The sequence below is a fragment of the Oncorhynchus clarkii genome, chromosome 7 (genome assembly GCF_045791955.1).
Source record: "Oncorhynchus clarkii lewisi isolate Uvic-CL-2024 chromosome 7, UVic_Ocla_1.0, whole genome shotgun sequence".
NCBI lineage: Eukaryota > Metazoa > Chordata > Actinopteri > Salmoniformes > Salmonidae > Oncorhynchus > Oncorhynchus clarkii.
Window position 1 is genome coordinate 1,843,933 of NC_092153.1, and position 23,921 is coordinate 1,867,853.

A 23,921-nucleotide genomic window follows, 5' to 3' on the forward strand; every position below is an offset into this window, starting at 1 on the left:
ATTTGACCAAGAAGGAGAATGGTGGAGTGCTGCATCAGATGACCTGGCCCTCCACAATCACCCGACCTCAACCCAATTGAGATGGTTTGGGATAAATTGGACTACAGAGTGAAGGAAAAGCACCCAACAAGTGCTCAGCATATGTGGGAACTCATTCAAGTCTGTTGGAAAAGCATTCCTCATGAAGCTGGTTGAGAGAATGCCAAGAGTGAGCAAAGCTGTCCTCAAGGTAGAAGGCGGCTACTTTGAAGAATCTAAAATCTATTTTGATTTGTTTAACACCATTTTGGTTACCGCATGTGTTATTTCATAGTTATGATGTCTTCACTATTATTCTACAAAGTACTAAATAGTTAAAAAAAATAAAAATACATATTTTTTTGAATGAGTAGGTGTGTCCAAACTTTTGACTGGTACTGTATATATGTATACATGTAACCGGCGCTGTGCTGCACCGCTGTAACTCTGCGTTGTGTGTGGTTAATTGACACTATAGACGTGGACTTTGGAGATCAGGTAGTTTTAATGAATCAGAACTGACTCTCTGCATCTTGCATCTGTATCCAAAAGGAAATAAAACATTTGTAGAGCCACATTATGTTCTGCGAGTCGTCCGCCTCTTTCTCTCATAGTGCATCAAAATTATTTTCGAATTCAACAATGAGTACAGCCTCTCCTTATTATGCATCAACACGTGACATATTATACATAGATAAAACCACATACCTGCATCCAAAAGGAAATAAAACATTTGTAGAGCCACATTATGTTCTGTGAATCGTCACCTCTTTCTACAACAGATGCACAATAGGAGGGTCTGGGATCATTCGAGGAGCTAACCATCGTTCACACATACAATAAAATAGCCTGCTATTAACCACATGTTGAATTCAGAATATTGATATCATCCTAAAAAGTACAATTACAAGTGCATCTTAACAACACCATCCACTTATGAGTAACCTCTAAATATACAACATTATTCATGAACAAAACACTGTGTGTATGACTTTGTGCTTAAAAGAATCAAACGTTTCTGAAGACGACAGAAAAGGCGTGCCTACCTCTCTCAGTGCATCAAAATGATTTGAGCACGAGCACGCAGGGCAAAACGTAAGTACACACTCCCCTTCTCCCAGGATGCAGGCATGCATAATAACAGATCAACACGACATATTAATATATGAGGCTGGTGAAATTCACATAGTACTTTAACAACCGTCACATACACAAATATAAATATTATACACTACATTAAATAAATATTTATACTTTGTACATTTAGAATGCATTTAGCAGGACAGAAAAAATGGTCCAATTCACGCACTTATCATGAGAAAATCTCTGGTCCTCCCTATTGTCTCTGATCTGGCGGGCTCACTAAACACAAATGTTTCGTTTGTAAATCATGTCTGAGTGTTGGAGCATGCCCCTGGTTATCCGTAAATGTAAAAAAACAAGAAAATGGTGCCGTCTGGTTTGTTTAATATATGGAATTTGAAATGATTTATACTTAAATATATTTTATCAAATACATGTACTTTTGATACTTAAGTATATTTAAAATCAAACACTTTTAGACTTTAACTCAAGCAGTATTTTACTGTGTGACTTCCCCTTGAGAAATGTTATATTAATTAAGGTATCTTTACTTTTACTCAAGATTGACAATTGGGTACTTTTTCCACCACTTGGGCCAGTAACCGGTTGCTGGATCGAATCCCGAGCTGACAAGGTTAAAATCTCTCTCTCTGCCCCTGAACAAGGCAGTTAACCCACTGTTCCCCCGTAGGCCGTCAGTGTAAATAAGAATTCGTTCTTATTAACTGACTTGCCTAGTTAAATAAAGGTTCAATAAAAATAAATGAATACAAATTATTATATTTGTATTTAAAATCACTTGGAGCTGATTTCCTGGTGTGTTTACAGTCTATTATGGTTATTTGTTTTGCTCATTAAAACTTGGGGGGACAAATAAAACCACCCGTGAGCCGCCAGTTGGGGAAACGTGGTTTATACTAAAGTCCAGTTGGGGTGGTACTGCAACATATTGACCAACCGCCATTAAACCCGACCAAACAAGGACAAGTCCTGTTGCGCTACGGGAGTCGGCGAACAGGAAGTTCCGGGCAGGCGTCAGCCATAATGAAAGCGCCAGAACTGTTCTCTGAAGACGATAGCTTTTATGTCCGTTTCAAATGTATTACTAACAGGTATGTCATTGCACGTTTAAACTTTATAATATCGAAATAACATGTCAGGTCACAAATCCGTCAAGTTATTATCGCGTTTGTTAATAAAGGTTTGTGATGAACGTGCTAAAAAATATAATGTTAGTCATATAGTTAGCTAGCTGACAGACTTTGGGGTTTTCAGAGTTTATTAATTTACCTTATTTCGTCAAAGTAATTTCATAAAGAATCAATTGATTTGAGATTTGTGAGTTCGTTTGACATGTTTATTATTCTGATTATTTCCATATGTTTATGAGCTGGTAAAATGGCGGCGCCTCTCGGTCTGAGTCAATAGACTTGCAGGCTGTGCGGCTGCACCAGAGAGACAGTTTCAGGGTTGTTTTACTGTTTACAAGCAGAATGTCACGTTCGTCTGATTTCTACATGTCACTGTAACAATATTCAGACACATTCAGTTTCTATATTTATCTATAATTGTTACTATGGTGTGAATGGGAAATACAATCGTTTTTTTGTGGGTGAAATAAGTAGAAAATGGTGCATAGTACTGCATCAAACAAACTGCAACCTTGTATTAAACGTTTATTTATGTGAATTTAGGTCGTCTACTATATATTAACTGCACTTAGGGAGTGAACATTATTTACAATAAGGTCCTCTGAAAGCAAAATGGATGGCCATCCCGTCAACAAAATATATATTGAACTTAACCCCCCCCCCCCCCTGAATGCTTGCTTTTGGACATTGTCTTCATTAAAAGAGGCCTGGTGTGTGGAGGAATAGTATATTTTTGGGGACTAGGCCTAATCAACAATAAAATCACAGCACAGCCATTGGTTATACAGCATTAAACACGTTTGGGATTAACACGTGTGGGTTGGAATAACCTTTCCCAGTATTTACACCATCCCAGCAACTGTCATAGAAATACAGTATAACTTTGCTCTGTGCTTCCTCCCAGCATGCACTTGGTATTCTATAGGCTATGGATCATTTGATTGGCATCACATTAAATAGCCTATAGTCCCACTTGATATTGCCCAGCAGAGAATCAGAGATGAGGGGAGGCATATAAGGCCAGAGGGGGTTTGTTATATGGCCAATATACCACGGATAAGGGCTGTTGTGGAGGGCCTGGATACATAATTATTGCTATTATAAACTGGTTACCAATGTAATTAGAACAGTAAAAAGGAATGTTTTGTCATACCTGTGGTATATGGTCTAATATGCCATGGCTGTCAGCCAATCAGTGTTAAGGGCACAAACTATCCATCAATTACAAATGACATGACCCCCTTCTGGATTAGATTAAAACAATACTAAACCCTCCCCTTGACTGAGATTGAAAAAGCATAACCTTCATTTTCCTCCAGGTAACCATTCTGTACATTTAGATTCTGTACATGTATCTCTTACGTTGGGTCATTTAAAGTGTGAACTTTATGTCTAATATGAATTAATGTTTTGTTCTCAATGTTTAACTACCTGATCTGTTGAAATGAGATGATTGAACAAGAAAAAATACATTTTTAGATAATATAGAAAGCGCCAGAACTGTTAAGACAATAACTTTGTGTCCGTGTCTCTTTATTACTACAGGCCGACTCAGATTAAGTCTGAGGCCGTTAACGTCAACAGTGAGGACAATCCCAGCCTGCCTCTCTCCTTCCACACTGAGTTCAAACCTACAGTCACTGGGTCCTGATTGTGACAGTGGAGCCCAGTTTGCACTGCAGGATCCAGAGATGGCATCAGTGAAGCTGGAAGACTGCAGTCAAACACTGGAGCTGAATGTCAACATTAAAGATGAAGAAGAGGAGGAGAAGATTAGGACAACTGTCAGTCATGGTAAGAGCTGGATCTATCTATAAGTTATCTTCATAAATTAGACCTTAACTTATGACCAGTCTTTTGATAGGTTGAATTCTGTAATTCTGACATCACATCCCTGAACAACTGGGTTATCTGGAGTGTTCAGAGAGTAGACTAAAGAAGTGAAGTAGACAAACTGCCAGTGTTTCAAAGTTCTATGAAATTAGTCTGTAGTTACTAACCCTTGTGATAGTGAGTGGAGGATGATATGAAATGAGTCTGTAGTTTCTAACCCTTGTGATAGTGAGTGGAGGGTGATATGAAGTGAGTCTGTGTAGTTACTAACCCTTGTGATAGTGAGTGGAGGATGATATGAAATGAGTCTGTGTAGTTACTAACCCTTGTGATAGTGAGTGGAGGATGATATGAAATGAGTCTGTGTAGTTACTAACCCTTGTGATAGTGAGTGGAGGGTGATATGAAGTGAGTCTGTGTAGTTACTAACCCTTGTGATAGTGAGTGGACGATGATTATGGATAATTATTTTCACTCCTTTTGCCTTCGACCGTTACCAGGGTTCGAGTCAATTCTAGATATTTTGGGAAATAGACTGAAATTCCAATTCTCTTCAAACCTTTTCATTTAGGAAAATGTGGAATTGGAATTAGGTTTACTTTCTGAATGGACTGTTATTTAAAGGAATTGACCCCAACCCAGACTGTTACCCACTTTTAGAATAGTTTTATTCCCCTGTATTGTTCAGCCTACTGATATGAAGTCATATGTCACCTGGTACAGACAGAAGAGGACTGGCCACCCCTCAGAGTCTGGTTCCTTTCTAGGTTTCTGCCTTCTAGGGAGTTATTTTCCTAGCCACTGTGCTTCTACATCTGCATTGCTTTGCTCTTTGGGGTTTTAGGCTGGGTTTCTGTAATGCACTTATACATGTCAAATGTATTTTATGAAACCCTTTTTGCACCACAAAGTGCTTAACAGAAACCCAGAAGAGCAAAGCAGATGTAGCTCCATAAAATACATTTGACATGTATATCACACCAACTGACTGGTTCTTCCGATGTTGTTCACACAGGAGACCATGTTGAGACATTCTCTATATCCAGAGAGCAACAGCAGGAAGATCACAGAGCCAAGAGGTCTCACCACTGCCCACATTGTGAGGAGATTTTCCCAATTATATCAAAGCTAAAATTACACCTAAAAATACACACAGGAGAGAATCTGTATTCCTGTACTGACTGTGGGAAGAGATTCACAACATCAAGGGCTCTGACACTCCATCAGAGAGTGCACACTGGAGAGAAGCCTTACTACTGCTCGTACTGTGGGCAGAGTTACTCTCAACAGAGCAACTTCAAAAAACACCAACGTCTACACACAGGAGAGAAGCCTTACTCCTGCTGTGACTGTGGAAAATGCTTTACAACATCATCTGAGCTAACAGTTCATCAGAGAACACACACTGGAGAAAAGCCTTACATCTGTTCTGACTGTGGGAAGAGTTTCTCCCACCTGTGTAACTTTAAAGCACACCAACGTATACATTCAGGAGAGAAGCCATACTCCTGCTCTGACTGTGGGAAGAGTTTCTCCCGATTGTATACCTTAAAATCACATGGACGTACCCATACAGGAAAGAAGCCTTACTCCTGTTCTGACTGTATGAAGAGTTTTTCTCACCAGGGTAGCTTTAAAACACACCAACGTATACATACAGGAGAGAAGCCATACTCTTGCTCTGACTGTGGGAAGAGTTTCTCTCAACAGAGCAACTTAAAAACACACCGACGTATACACACAGGAGAGAAACCTTACTACTGCTCTGACTGTGGGAAGAGTTTCTCTCAAGAGAGCAACTTAAAAACACACCAACGTAAACACAAAGGAGAGAAGCCTTACATCTGCTCTGTCTGTGGGAAGAGTTTCTCTCTACAGAACCAATTTAAAACACACCAACGTATACATAAAGGAGAGAAGCCTCGTCAGTTCTCTCAGACCAGCTGAGATTAAAATTGAGTGATGGAGTGATTTTTATCTGATTGCTTGACTTGGACTGAAATAGGTGCCGACACTTATTTTTGGTGCCGGTACTGTTTATATTTTAGCTTCAGGACCTCCACAATACTTTTGAGCTCATCTATAACAGGAACAGGAGCTCAAGCAGTAGAACATTTGAGGGCCTGGTACTCCACTCCGTTAAGTTCCTGCTCAAGTCAAGCGCCGGAACTCACAACATGTATCAGATAGAGATGGTGTGATGATCAGTCACCATTAGTTTGGGTGGGGGGGGGGGGGGGGGTTGGTTTTTATTACATAGTTACTTGTTTAATGATACACAGCCTCTGAAACACCTACATGTGTTTATTAAATTGTCTTTTAAAAACTAGGTTAGTTATTATAGTTATTCATCATCAATGGGTTTGGATAATTGCATCCAGTGGCGTTACTAGTCCTGGGCTTTCGGGGCGTCAGCCCCGGATGTTTTAGGCCCCAAACTTTGGATAGTAAAAAAAATATATACTGTGTATCCGTAAAGTATTCAGACCCCTTCCCTTTTTCAATCTTTTTTTACATCCTCATTCTAAAGTTTGATAGTGAAATTTCTTGCACATGTATTAAAAATAAAAAAAACAGAAACCTTCTTTACATAAGTATTCAGACCCTTTTCTATGAGACTTGAAATTGAGCTCAGGTTTTCCGTTGATCATCATTGAAATGTTTCTACAACTTGATTGGAGGCCACCTGTGGTAAAATCAATTGATTGGACATGATTTGGAAATGCACACACCTGTCTATATAAGGTCCCACAGTTGACGGTGCATGTCAGAGCAAACACCAAGCCATCAGGTCAAAGTAATTGTCAGTAGATCCTGAAACAGGATTACGTTGAGGCATGTATCTGGGGAAGGGTACCAAAACCTTTCTGCAGCATAGAAGGTAACCAAGAACACAGTGGCCTCCATCATTCTTCATTGGAAGAAGTTTGGAACCACCAAGACTCTTCTAGAGTTGGCCACCCGTCCAAATTGAGCAATCGATGGTCACTCTGACAGAGCTCCAGAGTTCCTCTGTGGAGATGGGAGAATCTTCCAGAAGGACAACCGTCTCTGCAGCACTCCACCACTCAGGCCTTTATGGTAGAGTGGCCAGACGGAAGCCACTCTTCAGTAAAAGGCACATGACAGCCTGCTTGGAGTTTGCCAAAAGGCACCTAAAGGACTCTCAGACCATGAGAAACAAGATTCTCTGGTCTGATGAAACCAAGATTGAACTCTTTGGCCTGAATGCCAAGCATCACGTCTGGAGCAAACCTGTCACCATCCCTACGGTGAAACATGGTGGTGGTAGCATCATGCTGTGGGGATGTTTTTCAGCAGCAGGGATTGAGAGACTAGTCAGGATTTAGGGTGAAGGTGAACGGAGCAAATTGCAGAGAGATCCTTGATGAAAACCTGCTCCAGAGCACTCAGGACCACAATGACCCTAAGCACACAGCCAAGACAACGCAGGAGTGACTTCGGGACAAGTCTCTGAATGTCCTTGAGTGGCCCAGCCAGAGCCCGGACTTGAACCCGATTGAACATCTCTGGAGAGACCTGAAACTAGCTGTGCAGTGACGCTCCCCATCCAACCTGACAGAGTTTGAGAGGATCTGCAGAGAAGAATGGGAGAAACTCCTCAAATACAGGTTTGCCAAGCTTGTAGCATCATACCCAAGAAGACTCGAGTCTGTAATCGCTGCCAAACGTGCTTCAATAAAGTACTAAGTAAAGGGTCTGAATACTTATGTAAATGCAATATTTGAGTTTTTAACCCCCCCCCCCCAAAAAAAAAAAAAATCAAAAAAACAGTTTTTGCTTTGTCATTATGGGGTATCGTGTGTCGATTGATGAGGGGGAAAAAACTGTCCAGACACCTGGAAAGCTCCTCATCCATCTACCACCACTACAAAACCTTGAACCAGCTGCTAAAAAAAGGATAATAAAATGTATTCAGACCTGGAAATAGGAGTTTCCTTTCACATGATACAGAGGGAGAACAAATGTACAGGATTCCCCATTTGCACGTAAGTTGTTGAATAGTTTAAACTGTGGTAGTGAATGTTGATTTTTTTTTTGCAACCCATTATCGACTGACAGGTTCAGGTTGTCTCACTACACTGAACAAAAATATAAAACGCCACATGTAAAGTGTTGGTCCCACGTTTCATGAGCTGAAATAAAAAATCCCAGAAATGTTCTAAATACACAAAAAGCTTATTTCTCTCAAATGTTGTGCACAAATGTGTTTACGTCCCTGTTAATGAGCGTTTCTCCTTTGCCATGATAATCCATCCACAGGTGTGGCATATCAAGAAGCTGATTAAACAGCATGATCATTACACAGGTGCACCTTGTGCTTTGGACAATAAAACGCTACTTTATTAAAATGTGCAGTTTTGTCACAACACAATGCCACAGATGTCTCACAAGGTTTGTGGTTGGCTTGCTGACTGCAAGAATGTCCACCAGAGCTGTTTCCAGATAATTTAATGTTAATTTCTCTACCATAAGCCGCCTCCAGTCTCATTTTCAGAGAATTTGGCAGTTTGTCCAACCGGCCTCACAACCGCAGACCACATGTAACCATACCAGCCCACGACCTCCACATCCGGCTTCTTCACCTACGGGATTGGCTGAGGGGGTTGCTGAGGAGTATTTCTGTCTGTAATAAAGCAATTTTGTGGGGAAAAACTTATTCTGATTGACTGGGCCTGGCTCCCATGTGGGTGGGCCTTTGCCCTCCAAGGTTGCATCCCTGCCCAATCATGTGAAATTCATAGATTAGGGCCTAATTAATTGCATTGAAATGGACTGATTTCCATATATATTAACCCAGCAAAAAAATAAACGTCCCCTTTTCAGGACCCTGTCTCTCAAATATAATTTGTAAAAATCCAAATAACTTCACAGATCTTCATTGTAAAGGGCTTAAACACTGTTTCCCATGCTTGGTCAATGAACCATAAACAATTAATGAACATGCACCTGTGGAACGGTCGTTAAGACAAGAACAGCTTAAGCAATTAAGGTCACAGTTATGAAAGCTTAGGACACTAAAGAGGCCTTTCTACTGACTCTGAAAAACACCAAAAGAAAGATGCCCAGGGTCCCTGCTCATCTGCGTGAATGTGCCTTAGGCATGCTGCAAGGACTGCAGATGTGGCCAGGGCAATAAATTGCAATGTCCGTACTGTGAGATGCCTAAGACAGCGCTACAGGGAGACAAGACAGGCAGCGGATCGTCCTCGCAGTGGCAGACCACGTGTAACAACACCTGCACAGGATCGGTACATCCAAACATCACACCTGCGGGACAGGTACAGGATGGCAACAACAACTGTCCAAGTTACACCAGGAAGGCACAATCCCTCCATCAGTGCTCAGACTGTCCACAATAACCTGAGAGAGGCTGGACTGAGGGCTTATAGGCCTGTTGTAAGGCAGGTCCTCACCAGACATCATCGGCAACAACGTCGCCTATGGGCACATACTCACTGTTGCTGGACCAGACAGGACTGGCAAAAAAGTGCTCTTCACTGACGAGTCGCGGTTTTGTCTCACCACGGATTTACATTTATCGTCAAAGGAATGAGCGCTACACCAAGGCCTGTACTCTGTCTGGAGTGGAATCGATTTGGAGGTGGAGGGTCCGTCATGGTCTGGGGCGGTGTGTCAGCATCATCGGACTGATCTTGTTGTCATTGCAGGCAATCTCAACGCTGTGAATAACAGGGAAGATATCCTCCCTCATGTGGTACCCTTCCTGCAGGCTCATCCTGACATGACCATCCAGCATGACACTGCCACCAGCGATACTGTTCATTCTGTGCACAATTTTTTGCAAGTGGAGGAATGTCAGTGTTCTTGCATGGCCAGGGAAGAGCCCGGATCTCAATCCCATTGAGCATGTCTGGGACTTGTTGGATCGGAGGGTGAGAGCTAGCGCCAATCCCCCCAGAAATGTCTGGGAACTTGCAGGTGCCTTGGTGGAAGAGTGGGGTAACATCTCACAGCAAGAACTGGCAAATCTGGTGCAGTCCATGAGGAGGAGATGCACTGCAGTACTTAATGCAGCTGGTGGCCACACCAGATACTGACTTACTTTTTATTTTGACCGCCCCTTTATACAGGGACACATTATTCAATTTTTGTTAGTCACATGACTGTAGAACTTGTTCAGTTTATGTCTCAGTTGAAACTCATGTTCATACAAATATTTACACATGTTAAGTTTGCTGAAAATAAACGCAGTTGACAGTGAGAGGATTTTTCTTTTTTTTCTTTTTTGCAGAGTTTATGTGTGTATATACAGTGGGGCAAAAAAGTATTTACTCAGCCACCAATTGTGCAAGTTCTCCCACTTAAAAAGATGAGAGAGGCCTGTAATTTTCATCGTAGGTACACTTCAACTATGACAGACCAAATGAGAAAAAAAATCCAGAAAATCACATTGTAGGATTTTTAATGAATTTATTTGCAAATTATGGTGGAAAATAAGTATTTGGTCACCTACAAAGAAGCAAGATTTCTGGCTCCTTGGGAGCATCCTTGGGAGCAATTTCCAAACGCCTGAAGGTACCACGTTCATCTGTACAAGCAATAGTACGCAAGTATAAACACCATGGGACCACGCAGCGTTCTGTCTCCTAGAGATGAATGTACTTTTGTGCGAAAAGTGCAAATCAATCCCAGAACAACAGCAAAGGACCTTGTGAAGATGCTGGAGGAAACAGGTACAAAAGTATCTATTTCCACAGTTAAACAAGTCCTATATCAACATAAACTGAAAGGCCGCTCAGCAAGGAAGAAGCCACTGCTCCAAAACCGCCATAAAAAAGCCAGACTACGGTTTGCAACTGCAAATGGGGACAAAGATTGTACTTTTTTGGAGAAATGTCCTCTGGTCTGATGAAACAAAATAGAACTGTTTGGCCATAATGACCATCATTATGTTTGGAGGAAAAGGAGGGGGGGGGGGGAAAGGAGGGGGGGGGGGGGGGGGGGGGGGGTTGCAAGCTGAAGAACACCATCCCAACCGTAAAGCACGGGGGTGGCGGCATAATGTTGTGGGGTTGCTTTGCTGCAAGAGGGACTGGTGCACTTCACAAAATAGATGGCATCATGAGGAAGTAAATTTATGTGAATATATTGAAGCAACATCTCAAGACATCAGTCAGGAAGTTAAAGCTTGGTCGCAAATGGGTCTTCCAAATGGACCCCAAGCATACTTCCAGTTGTGGCAAAATGGCTTAAGGACAACAAAGTCAAGGTATTGGAGTGGCCATCACAAAGCCCTGACCTCAAGCCCTGACCTCAATCCTATAGAACATTTGTGGGCAGAACTGAAAAAGTGTGTGCGAGCAAGGAGGCCTACAAACCTGACTCAGTTACACCAGCTCTGTCAGGAGGAATGGGCCAAAATTCACCCAACTTATTGTGGGAAGCTTGTGGAAGGCCACCTGAAACGTTTTACCCAAGTTAAACTATTTAAAGGCAATGCTACCAAATACTAATTGAGTGCATGTAAACTTCTGACCCACTGGGAATGTGATGAAAGAAATAAAAGCTGAAATAAATCATTGTCTCTACTATTACTCTGACATTTCACATTCTTAAAAATAAAGTGGTGATCCTAACTGACCTAAGACAGGGAATTTTTACCAGGATTAAATGTTAGGAATTGTGAAAACTGGGTTCAAATGTATTTGGCTAAGGTGGATGTAAACTTCCGAATTCAACTGTATATATATATATATATATATTAATAGTCGGGAAACAGGAAGTTCCGGGTAGGCTCCAGACACAATGAAGTCTGTGGAACTGTGAAGACAGTAGCGGTTGTGTCCGTTTCAGAAGTATTACTAAAGGTATGCAATAGCACGTTTAAACGCTCTAATATCGAAATAACATGTCGTAACATGTGAGGTAACAAATCCGTCAAGGTATTATCGCGTTTGTTAAAGGTTTTATGACGTTTTAGTTTTGTGCTGAACCGAGTGAGTGAAGATCGTGATTAAATATAATTTTAGCTATCTAAGTTTAGACTTTGGGTTTGTCAGAGTGAATGGATGTACATTATTTCGTTAATCTAATTTCATAAAGAATCCATTTTATTTTGAGATTTGTGAGTTCGTTTGACATGTTTATTATTCGGATTATTTCCATATGTTTATGAGCTGGTAAAATGGCGGCGCCTCTCGGTCTGAGTCAATAGACTTGCAGGCTGTGCGGCTGCACCAGAGAGACAGTTTCAGGGTTGTTTTACTGTTTACAAGCAGAATGTCATGTTCGTCTGATTTCTACATGTCACTGTAACAATATTCAGACACATTCAGTTGTTTCTATATTTATCTATAGTTGTTACTATGGTGTGAATGGGAAATACAATCGGTTGTGAGTGAAATAGTGGAAAATAGTACATAGTTATGCCTCAAACTGCAGCCTTGTATTAATTGTTTATTTAGTCATTTATGCATTAACGTGGATTTTAGGAAGTCTGCTGTAGCTTATCTGCACGTAGAGTGAACATGTTTAATAAGGGTTACATGGAGAAAATATCTGAAAGGAAAATGGAGGCCAGCAAAATATATTAGACATAAACCCTCCCTGAACGCTTGAAATAAAAAAGACGCTCTCTTTATACCCCAAAATATTGATTAAAACAAGATGGATAGTAGAGAACATGCCTACCGTTTACCAACACTTCTTGGACAGACCAGAGCCTTTAGATATGAACTTTATTAACTGTTCTTCGTCCTGTAAGCGTTGCATGGCAACGCAGGAATTCTGATAGCGTTCAGGGCTGCGGGACAGAAGGTCGTGGGTTCGCAAACCACCGTGAACAAGAGTAAGGGTTGACATCTATTTTATGGTGAAATCATTCCATTAATCTATCATCGTATTTGCAGATCTGAGGGGGGGAAAAAGCATTTTATAAACATTTCATACAAGTCTACGTCATTTTACGTATTAGCCAAATGTTTCTTATTACCACACAGGCTAAGAATGTAGAAAGGCCTATGTGTTCATCTCCATATTTCTCCAATGCCAAATCAGTGTTTCTTGTTTGCAACGAAATTTTCCCGGTTTGCAAATAACTAAATCTGAGACCATCTGACATGATTGGTGGGCGGGAGGCCCAGTATAAACACAAACTCGTTTCCTTGACAACAGCTCTGCTCGGTTAAGCGCTAGAAGTATAAAAAGACAAGCTACCTTTCCACTCCAGACAGAGTAAAAGACAATTCATGTTTGATCCCAAAATGTGTTCGGAAGCTTCTTAGGGAGGGTGTGACACAATTTCTGAACCCACGGAGGCAGAGGTCAAATCAAGCTCCTAACGCATCGCCTTGTGCCTCTTCAAGTTTTGTAACAATGTGAAGGGCTCCGTATAGCACCGCATTGACATGATTGGTGGGCAGGAAGTGGGGGCGGGAGGTCCAGTATAAACACAAACTCACTTCCTTGACAACAGCTCTGCTCCGTTAAGCGCTAGAAGTATAAAAGCCCGGATGTCTGCTGAGGATGCATCTGCATTAAGATATCGGATTGACCATCCAGTGTTTTAGCAGAGAAATGTAAATCTCTAACTGCTGGCTACTCTCATTCTGTGTCTTTAACCCAACAAGCATTTCCCACAAGCTAACGTTTCAGTTCCTTGCTCAGAACATGAGAACATATGAAAGCTGGTGGTTCCTTTTAACATGAGTCTTCAATATTCCCAGGTAAGATGTTTTAGGTTGTAGTTACTATAGGAATTATAGGACTATTTATCTCTATACCATTTGTATTTCATTAACCTTTGACTATTGGATGTTCTTATAGGCACTTTAGTATTGCCAGTGTAACAGTATAGCTTCTGTCCCTCTCCTCGCTCCTCCCTGGGCTCGAACCAGGAACAAAACGACAACAGCCACCCTCGAAGCAGCGTTACCCATGCAGAGCAAGGGGAACAACCACTCCAAGTCTCAGAGCGAGTGACATTTGAAACGCTATTAGCTCGCACTCCGCTAACTAGCTAGCCATTTCACATCGGTTACACGGGCCTAATCTCGGGAGTTGATAGGCTTGAAGTCATAAACAGCGCAATGCTTGACGCACAACGAAGAGCTGCTGGAAAAACGCACTAAAGTGCTATTTGAATGAATGCTTACGAGCCTGCTGCTGCCTACCACCGCTCAGTCAGACTGCTCTATCAAATCATAGACTTAGTTATAACATAATAACACACATAAATACGAGCCTTAGGTCATTAATATGGTCGAATCCGGAAACTATCATCTCGAAAACAAGATGTTTATTCTTTCAGTGAAATACGGAACCGTTCCGTATTTTATCTAACGGGTGGCATCCATATTCCTGTTACATTGCACAACATTCAATGTTATGTCATAATTACCTAAAATTCCCCAACTGTTGCGTATACCCTGACTCTGCGTGCAATGAACACAAGAGAAGTGACACAATTTCACCTGGTTAATATTGCCTGCTAACCTGGATTTCTTTTAGCTAAATATGCAGGTTTAAAGATATATACTTCTGTGTATTGATTTTCAGAAAGGCATTGATGTTTATGGTTAGGTACACATTGGAGCAACGATACGCACCGCATCGATTATATGCAACGCAGGACAAGCTAGATAAACTAGTAATATCATCAACCATGTGTAGTTATAACTAGTGATTATGATAGATTGATTGATTTTTATAAGATAAGTTTAATGCTAGCTAGCAACTTACCTTGGCTTACTGCATTCGCGTAACAGGCAGGCTCCTCGTGGAGTGCAATGAGAGGCAGGTGGTTAGAGCGTTGGACTAGTTAACTGTAAGGTTGCAAGATTGAATCCCCCGAGCTGACAAGGTGAAAATCTGTCGTTCTGCCCCTGAACGAGGCAGTTAACCCACCGTTCCCTGGTATGCCGTCATTGAAAATAAGAATGTGTTCTTAACTGACTTGCCAAGTTAAATAAAGATTAAATAAAGTTGTAAAAAAAAAAAAAAAGTAGGCCAAATCGGTGTCCAAAAATACCGATTTCCGATTGTTATGAAAACTTGAAATCGGCCCTAATTAGTCGGCCATTCCGATGAATCGGTCGACCTCTAGTTTAAACATCTTCTATTGTACAGAAAGTAAATTGCTTAATAAATTGGTAGTGACAGAATTAGATTAGAAGTCTTTTGTTTGTCTCATGGGCTATAGAAGGTTGTAGCTCAGCCTCTGAATGTCAAGGAAACAACGTAACTTCTTCCCTGGTTATTTTACAGCTTGTTTCTAGCGTAAAGCAGCGCTGACCAATAACACTGTTATAGATCTCTTTATATAATCGGATCAGTTTTATTTTCTTCATGTTAATCTAACAAGTGGTAGGCCTGTGCTTTTTTGACATCTTCTTCACTAAAAGAGGCCTATGGCATAACCCCTCAAGTGGAGTCTGGGTTTTAACTCAACAGCCCTTCACTGACATGGAGGTAGGCTATTTAAAAAGTGCATGGTGAGTGTGCGCTAGTCCATGCGCAAGATTGTGTGTATTTTTTGGGACTTGGCCTAATCAACAAAAAAATCTGAAGAAACCTTTCGCTCTCTTCCTCACAGCACAGCCATTGGTTAGGATAGGCCGACACAGCACAGTCATTGGTTAGGATAGGCCGACACAGCACAGCCATTGGTTAGGATAGGCCTACACAGCACAGTCATTGGTTAGGATGACACAGCACAGCCATTGGTTAGGATAGGCCGACACAGCACAGTCATTGGTTAGGATAGGCCGACACAGCACAGCCATTGGTTAGGATAGGCCTACACAGCACAGTCATTGGTTAGGATGACACAGCACAGCCATTGGTTAGGATAGGCCTACACAGCACAGCCATTGGTTAGGATAGGCCTACACAGCACAGCCATTGGTTAGGATAGGACTACACAGCACAGCCATTGGTTAGGATAAGCCTACACAGCACAGCCATTGGTTAGGATAAGCCGACACAGCACAGCCATTGGTTAGGATAAGCCGACACAGCACAGCCATTGGTTAGGATAGGCCTACACAGCACAGCCATTGGTTAGGATAGGCCTACACAGCACAGCCATTGGTTAGGATAGGCCGACACAGCACAGCCATTGGTTAGGATAGGCCGACACGGCACAGCCATTGGTTAGGATATGCCTACACAGCACTGCCATTGGTTAGGATAAGCCGACACAGCACAGCCATTGGTTAGGATAGGCCGACACAGCACAGCCATTGGTTAGGATAGGCCGACACAGCACAGCCATTGGTTAGGATAAGCCGACACAGCACAGCCATTGGTTAGGATAGGCCGACACAGCACAGCCATTGGTTAGGATATGCCTACACAGCATAGCCATTGGTTAGGATAAGCCGACACAGCACAGCCATTGGTTAGGATAAGCCGACACAGCACAGCCATTGGTTAGGATATGCCTACACAGCATAGCCATTGGTTAGGATAAGCCGACACAGCACAGCCATTGGTTAGGATATGCCTACACAGCACAGCCATTGGTTAGGATAAGCCGACACAGCACAGCCATTGGTTAGGATATGCCTACACAGCACAGCCATTGGTTAGGATAAGCCGACACAGCACAGCCATTGGTTAGGATAGGCCGACACAGCACAGCCATTGGTTAGGATAGGCCGACACAGCACAGCATTGGTTAGACGGCATTTCAAAAAAAGTTTTGGCTCAACAAGCACAGAGCAGGCCGCTGTTCAGGGTTGGAAAAACTTTGCAGTGTGTAATGCAGCCTAGTTGTATTTACACCATCCCAGCAACTATCCTAGAACCATATTATAACTTTGCTCTGCGCTTCTCCCAGCATTTACTTCGTATCCTATAGCCCAGGGCTCTCCAACCCTGTTCCTGGAGAGCTACAGTCCTGTAGGCTTTCGCTCTAACCCTAATCTAGCACACCTAATTTTATAAACTGAACCAATGGGGTTGGAGTTAAAACCTACAGGAGGGTAGCTCTCCAGGAACCGGGTTGGAGTTAAAACCTACAGGAGGGTATCTCTCCAGGAACAGGGTTGGAGAGCCCTGGGCTATAGGATACGAAGTGCATGCTGGGAGAAGCGCAGAGCAAAGTTATAGTCACACTTGATATTGCCCAGCAGAGAATCAGAGATGAGGGGCGGCATCAGGCACACATTGATATATAGCCAATCAGCGTTCAGGGCTCAAACCACCCAGTTTATAAAGCCTAAAAAGCAAGTAATTGTAAAACACTGAGAAATATTGACATGTCATCAATTACAAATGACATGACCCTCTTCTGGACTAGATTAAAACAATACTCAACCCTCTCCTTGATTGAAATGGAAACAGCATAACCCTCCCTCATTTTCCTCCAGGTAACCATTCTGTACATTTAGATCATCTCTTATTTGTGTTATTTAAAGGGTGAATTTTTTCTAATGTTTTGAATTAATGTTTTGTTGGCAATGCTTAGCTACCTGATCTATTGAAATGAGAGAATTGAACAACAAAAAATATATTATCTTTTGAGAATTAAGTAAACACCAGAACTGTCAAGATTGTTTTATGTTTCTCATTGTTACTACAGGACGACTTGAATTTAGTCTGAGGCCGGTAACATCAACAGTGAGGACAAACCCAGCCTGCCTCTCTCCTTCCACAAGGAGTCCAAACCTACAGTCACTGGGCCCTGATTGTGACAGTGGAGCCCAGTTTGCACTGCAGGATCCAGAGATGGCATCAGTGAAGCTGGAAGACTGCAGTCAAACACTGGAGCTGAATGTCAACATTAAAGATGAAGAAGAGGAGGAGAAGATTGGGACAACTGTTAGTCATGGTAACAGCAGGTTCCTCATAAGTTAGACTGGGCCATAAGTTAGACTGGGCCATAAGTTAGACTGGGCCATAAGTTAGACTGGGCCATAAGTTAGACTGTGTCACAAGTTAGACTGTGTCACAAGTTAGACTGGGTCACAAGTTAGACTGGGTCACAAGTTAGACTGGGTCATAAGTTAGACTGGGCCATGTTAGACTGGGCCATAAGTTAGACTGGGTCATAAGTTATAGAGGTCTAAAGCTAGGAGAGAGGAGACTAAAGAAGTGAAGTAGACAAACTGCCAGTGTTTTAAAGTTCTATGAAATTAGTCTGTGTAGTTACTAACCCTTGTGATAGTGAGTGGACGATGATTCTGGGTAATTATTTTCACCCCTTTAGCCTTAGACTGTTGTCAGGGTTGGTGTCAATTCCAGATCATTCAGGAAATACACTGAAATTCCAATTCTCTTCAATGCTTTTCAATTAGCAGCATGTGGAATTTGGTTTACTTTCTGAATTGATTGGAATTGAAAAGGAATTGACCCCAACCCTGACTGTTACCCACTTTTAGAATAGTTTTACTCCCCTGTATTGTACAGCCTACTGATATGAAGTCATAAGTCACCCGGTACAGCCAGAAGAGAACTGGCCACCCCTCGGTTCCTTTCTAGGTTTCTTCCTATGTTCCTCTGTTCCTGCATTCCAGCAAACCTACTCATTCAAGGGTTTTTCTTATTTATTTACTACTTTCTACATTGTAGAACAACAATGAAGACCAACTATGAAATAACACATGGAATCATGTAGTAACCAAAATAAAAAGAGTTAAACAAATCAAAAATATATTTGATATTATTCAAAGTACTTTGCACACTCTTGGAATTCTCTCAACCAGCTTCACCTGGAATGCTTTTCCAAAAGTCTTGAAGGAGTTCCCACATTTGATGAGCACTTGTTGGCTGCTTTTTTTTTGTTTTTTTTTTTTTGAGTGGGCAGCTTGATGAGAGCCAGTCAATGTTTCACACGTTATCCAGATAATGACGGTTAGCACTTGGTGGTCTATAGCAGCTTCCCACTAGAATGGGCTTTAGGTGAGGTAGATGAATCTGTAGCCGTATTACTTCAACAGTATTTAACATGAGATCGTCTCTAATCTTTACAGGAATGTGGTTCTGAATATAAACAGCAACACCTCCCCCATTGGCATTTCTGTCTTTTCTGTAGATGTTATAACCATGTATTGCTACCACTGTATCATCAAAGGTATTATCTAAGTAGAGTTTCAGAGATAGTCAAAATATGAATGTCATTTGTAACTAGCAAGTTATTGATATCATGAACCTTGTTTTTTAGGTTACATATATTAATATGGGCTATTTTTAGCACTTTTATGGGTTGCTTGATTGTTTTTAATGCTTTACTGAGAAGCTTATCAGGTAGACTTACTTATATTATGTACATTGGAGATTATAGTGCTGTGAGCTGCACAAAGTGGTCTTCTTACTAGGGCACACCAGTAGCCATGCTGGTTAAGTGTGGCTTTGAATTCTAAATAAATCACTGACAGTGTCACCAGCAAAGCACCCCCACACCACCTCCATTGCTTCACGGTGGGAACCACACAAGCAGAGATCATCCGTACACCCACACCACATCTCAGAAAGACACGGCAATTGGAACCAAAAGGACAGACCAAAGGACAGATTTCCACCGGTCTAATGTCCATTGCTTGTGTTTCTTCGCCCAAGCAATTCTCTTCTTCATATTGGTGTTCTTTAGTAGTGGTTTCTTCGCAGCAGGCCTGATTCACGCAGTCTCCTCTGAACAGTTGATGTTGAGATGTCTGTTACTTGAACTCTGTGAAGCATTTCTTTGGGCTGCAATCGGAGGTGCACTTGACTCTAATGAACTTATCTTCTGCAGCAGAGGTAACTCTGGGTCTTCCTTTCCTGTGGCGGTCCTCATGAAAGCCAGTTTCATCATAGCGATTGATGATTTTTGTGACTGCACTTGAAGAGACTTTCAAAGTTCTTGAAATGATTGAGTATTGACTGACCTTCATGTGTTAAAGTAATGATGGACTGTTGTTTCTCTTTGCTTTATTTCAGCTGTTTTTGTCATAATATGGATGGTATTTTACCAAATAGGGCTCTTCTGTATCCCACCCCTATCTTGTCACAACACAACTGATTGACTCAAACGCATTAAGAAGGAAAGAAATTCCACAAAGTAACTTTTAACAAGGCACACCTGTTAATTGAAATGCATTCCAGATGACTTCCTCATTAAGCTGGTTGAGAGAATGCAAAGCTTTCATCAAGGCAAAGGGTGGCTACTTTGAAAAATCTAAAATATATTTTTGATGTCTTCACTATTATTCTACAATGTAGAAAATTGTAAAAAATAAATGAAAACCCTGGAAGGAGTAGGTGTCCAAACATTTGACTGGTACTGTATATCACACCAACTGACTGGTTCTTCTGATGTTGTTCACACAGGAGACCACGTTGAGACATTCTCTACATCCAGAGAGACACAGCAGGAAGATCACAGACCTAAGAGGTCTCACCACTGCCCACATTGTGAGGAGAATTTTCCAATTCTATCAAAGCTAAAAGTACACTTAAAAACACACACAGGAGACAATCTGTATTCCTGTACTGACTGTAGGAAGAGATTCACAACATCAAGGGCTCTGACACTCCATCAGAGAGTGCACACTGGAGAGAAGCCTTACTCCTGCTCGTACTGTGGAAAATGCTTCACAACATCGTCTGAGTTAACAGTTCATCAGAGAACACACACTGGAGAAAAGCCTTACATCTGCTCTGACTGTGGGAAGAGTTTTTCTCACCTGTGTAACTTTAAAGCACACCAACGTATACATGCAGGAGAGAAGCCGTTCTCCTGCTCTGACTGTGGGAAGAGTTTCTCTCAACAGAACCATTTAAAATCACACCAACGTATACACACAGGAGAGAAGCCTTACTTCTGCTCTGACTGTAGGAAGAGTTTCTCCCACCTGTGTAACTTTAAAGCACACCAACGTATACATGCAGGAGAGAAGCCGTTCTCCTGCTCTGACTGTGGGAAGAGTTTCTCTCAACAGAACCATTTAAAATCACACCAACGTATACACACAGGAGAGAAGCCTTACTACTGCTCTGACTGTGGGAAGAGTTTCTCTCGATTGGATACTTTAAAATCACATGAACGTATACATACAGGAAAGAAGCGTTACTACTGCTCCGACTGTAGGAAGAGTTTCTCCCACCAGGGTAGCTTAAAAAAACACCAATGTATACACACAGGAGAGAAGCCTTACTCCTGCTGTGACTGTGGAAAATGCTTCACAACATCATCTGATCTAAAAGTTCATCTGAGAACACACACTGGAGAAAAGCCTTACATCTGCTCTGACTGTGGGAAGAGGTTCTCTCAACAGAACCATTTAAACACACATCAACGTACACACACAGGAGAGAAGCCTTACTACTGCTCTGTCTGTGGGAAGAGTTTCTCTCAACAGAGCAACTTAAAAACACACGAACGTATGCATAAAGGAGAGAAGCCTTACTACTGCTCTGTCTGTGGGAAGAGTTTCTCTCAACAGAGCAACTTAAAAACACACCAACGTATACATAAAGGACAGATGCCTCATCAGTTCTCTCAGACCAGCTAAGATTAAACTCCCATCACTCAATTTTCATCTCATTGCTTGACTTAGACTGAAATAGGTGCCGGTACTGTTTTGTATTTAGCTTCCACAACATACATCATTCATAAGTAAATTATCTGTTATAGAATATAAATTGGTATGTGTTATTCACTGACATGTGGACTTAAACTTCATTGTGTTCTGTGACATTTTAATCACTGCGTTGTAGAGATGATCTCTTTATCTATGTACGTTGCTATTGTGAGGTTAACACACGTCTAGCAGATTTAATTAGTCTGTCATAGGTTGTTAATTCTATTCGTATTATACGGTAATTCATCAGTTCTGCCCCACAAAGGAAAATGTCAATAAACTCCCGTGATGCACTTTATGGTCTGCGGATTCAGTTGGTTATAGTTTCCATGGTTAGTTTCCATGGTTAGTTTCCATGGTTAGTTTCCATGGTTAGTTTCCATGGTTAGTTTCCATAGTTTCCATGTTGTTGGAGAGTCAGGGGTTGTTACACTGTTATTATGGGGCGGCAGGGTAGCCTAGTGGTTAGAGAGTTGGACTAGTAACCGAAAGTAACCGCAAGTTCAAATCCCCGAGCTGACAAGGTACAAATCTGTCGTTCTGTCCCTGAACAGGCAGTTAACCCACTAGGCCGTCATTGAAAATAAGAATTTGTTCTTAACTGACTTGCCTAGTTAAATAAAGGTTAAATAAAAATGACAAGAATTATCAAATTGCATCTGCCAATAGTTCTTTTTTTTTTTTTACTACTATATAATTTTTCAGTTTCAGAGAAGTATTTTTAACTATTGGACAAGTAAAAAATAATTTGGACAAGTGGCAAGAAAAGCTCATGTCCAGCCCTGACATACTTAAGAAGGTGCAAACTGCACTATATATACTAAAGTATGTGGACACCCCCTTCAAATTAGTGGATTCGGCTATTTCAGCCACAGCCGTTGCTGACAGGTGTATAGAATCGAGCACACCGCCATGCAATCTCCATAGACAAACATTGGCGTTAGAATGGCCTTACTGAAGAGCTCAGTGACTTTCAAAGTGGCACCGTCATAGGATGCCACCTTTCCAACAAGTCAGTTTGTCAAATTTCTGCCGTGCTAAGGCTGCCCCAGTCAACTGTAAGTGCTGTTCTTGTGAAGTGGAAACGTCTACGAGCAACAACGTCTCAGCCGCAAAGTGGTAGTGCATAAAAATCGTCTGTCCTCGGTTGCAACACTCACTACCAAGTTCCAAACTGCCTCTGGAAGCAATGTCAGCACAAGAACTGTTCGTCTGGAGCTTCATGAAATGGGTTTCCATGACCGAACAGCCACACACAAGCCTAAGATCACCATGCACAATGCTAAGCGTCGGCTGGAGTGGTGTAAAGCTCGCCGGCATTGGACTCTGGAGCAGTGAAAACGCATTCTCTGGAGTGATGAATCAGGCCTGGCAGTCCGACGGACGAATCTGGGTTATGGCAGATGCTAGGAGAACGCTACCTGCCCGAATGCATAGTGCCAACTGTAAAGTTTGGTGGAGGGGGAATAATGGTCTAGGGCTGTTTTTTATGGTTCGGGCAAAACCCCTCAGTTCTCGTGAAGGTAAATCTAACACTACAGTATACAATGGCATTCCAGACAATTCTGTGCTTCCAACTTTGTGGCAACAGTTTGGACAAGGGACTTTCCTGTTTCAGCATGACGATGGCCCCGTGCACAAAGCGAGATCCATACTGAAATGGTTTTGTCAAGATCGGTGTGGAAGAACTTGACTGGCCTGCACAGAGCTCTGACCTCAACCCCATCAAACACCTCTGGGATGAATTGGAACGCAGACTGCGAGCCAGGCCTAATCGCCCAACATCAGTGCCCTTACCTCGCTAATGCTTTTTTTGGGCTGAATGGAAGCAAGTCTCCGCAGCAATGTCCCAACATCTAGTGGAAAGCCTTCCCAGAAGAGTGGTGGCTCTTATAGCAGCAATGTCCCAACATCTAGTGGAAAGCCTTCCCAGAAGAGTGGAGGCTGTTATAGCAGCAATGTCCCAACATCTAGTGGAAAGCCTTCCCAGGAGAGTGGAGGCTGTTATAACAGCAATGTCCCAACATCTAGTGGAAAGCCTTCCCAGAAGAGTGGCGGCTCTTATAGCAGCAAAGGGGGGACCAACTCCATATTAATGCCCATGAGATGTAGTGTATTTTTCCTATTGTGACACAAAAGTTACAAAACAAAAAACAACTAAACTTGTTGGTTGCATAAGTATTCACCCCCAAGTCAATACTTAGCAGAAGCACCGTTGGCAGTAATTACAGCTGTGAGTCTTTCTGGGTCTTTAAGAACTTTGCACATCTGAATCCTGCCGTTTTTC

At 41.9% G+C, this 23,921-nt stretch overlaps 1 protein-coding gene and 1 pseudogene across 1 annotated transcript; both read left to right on the forward strand.

Moving 5' to 3' along the window:
* Nucleotides 1–2,107: 2,107 nt before the first annotated feature.
* Nucleotides 2,108–6,411, forward strand: LOC139412716 (zinc finger protein 79-like). Its single transcript, XM_071159379.1, has 3 exons — nt 2,108–2,213; nt 3,798–4,046; nt 5,101–6,411. Exons 1-3 carry the CDS (start codon nt 2,186–2,188, stop codon nt 6,030–6,032), a joined length of 1,209 nt encoding a protein of 402 aa, XP_071015480.1. The 5' UTR covers nt 2,108–2,185; the 3' UTR covers nt 6,033–6,411.
* Nucleotides 6,412–9,268: 2,857 nt separating this feature from the next.
* LOC139413975 (zinc finger protein ZFP2-like) lies at nt 9,269–21,930 on the forward strand (annotated as a pseudogene).
* The last annotated feature ends 1,991 nt before the right edge of the window (nt 21,931–23,921 follow it).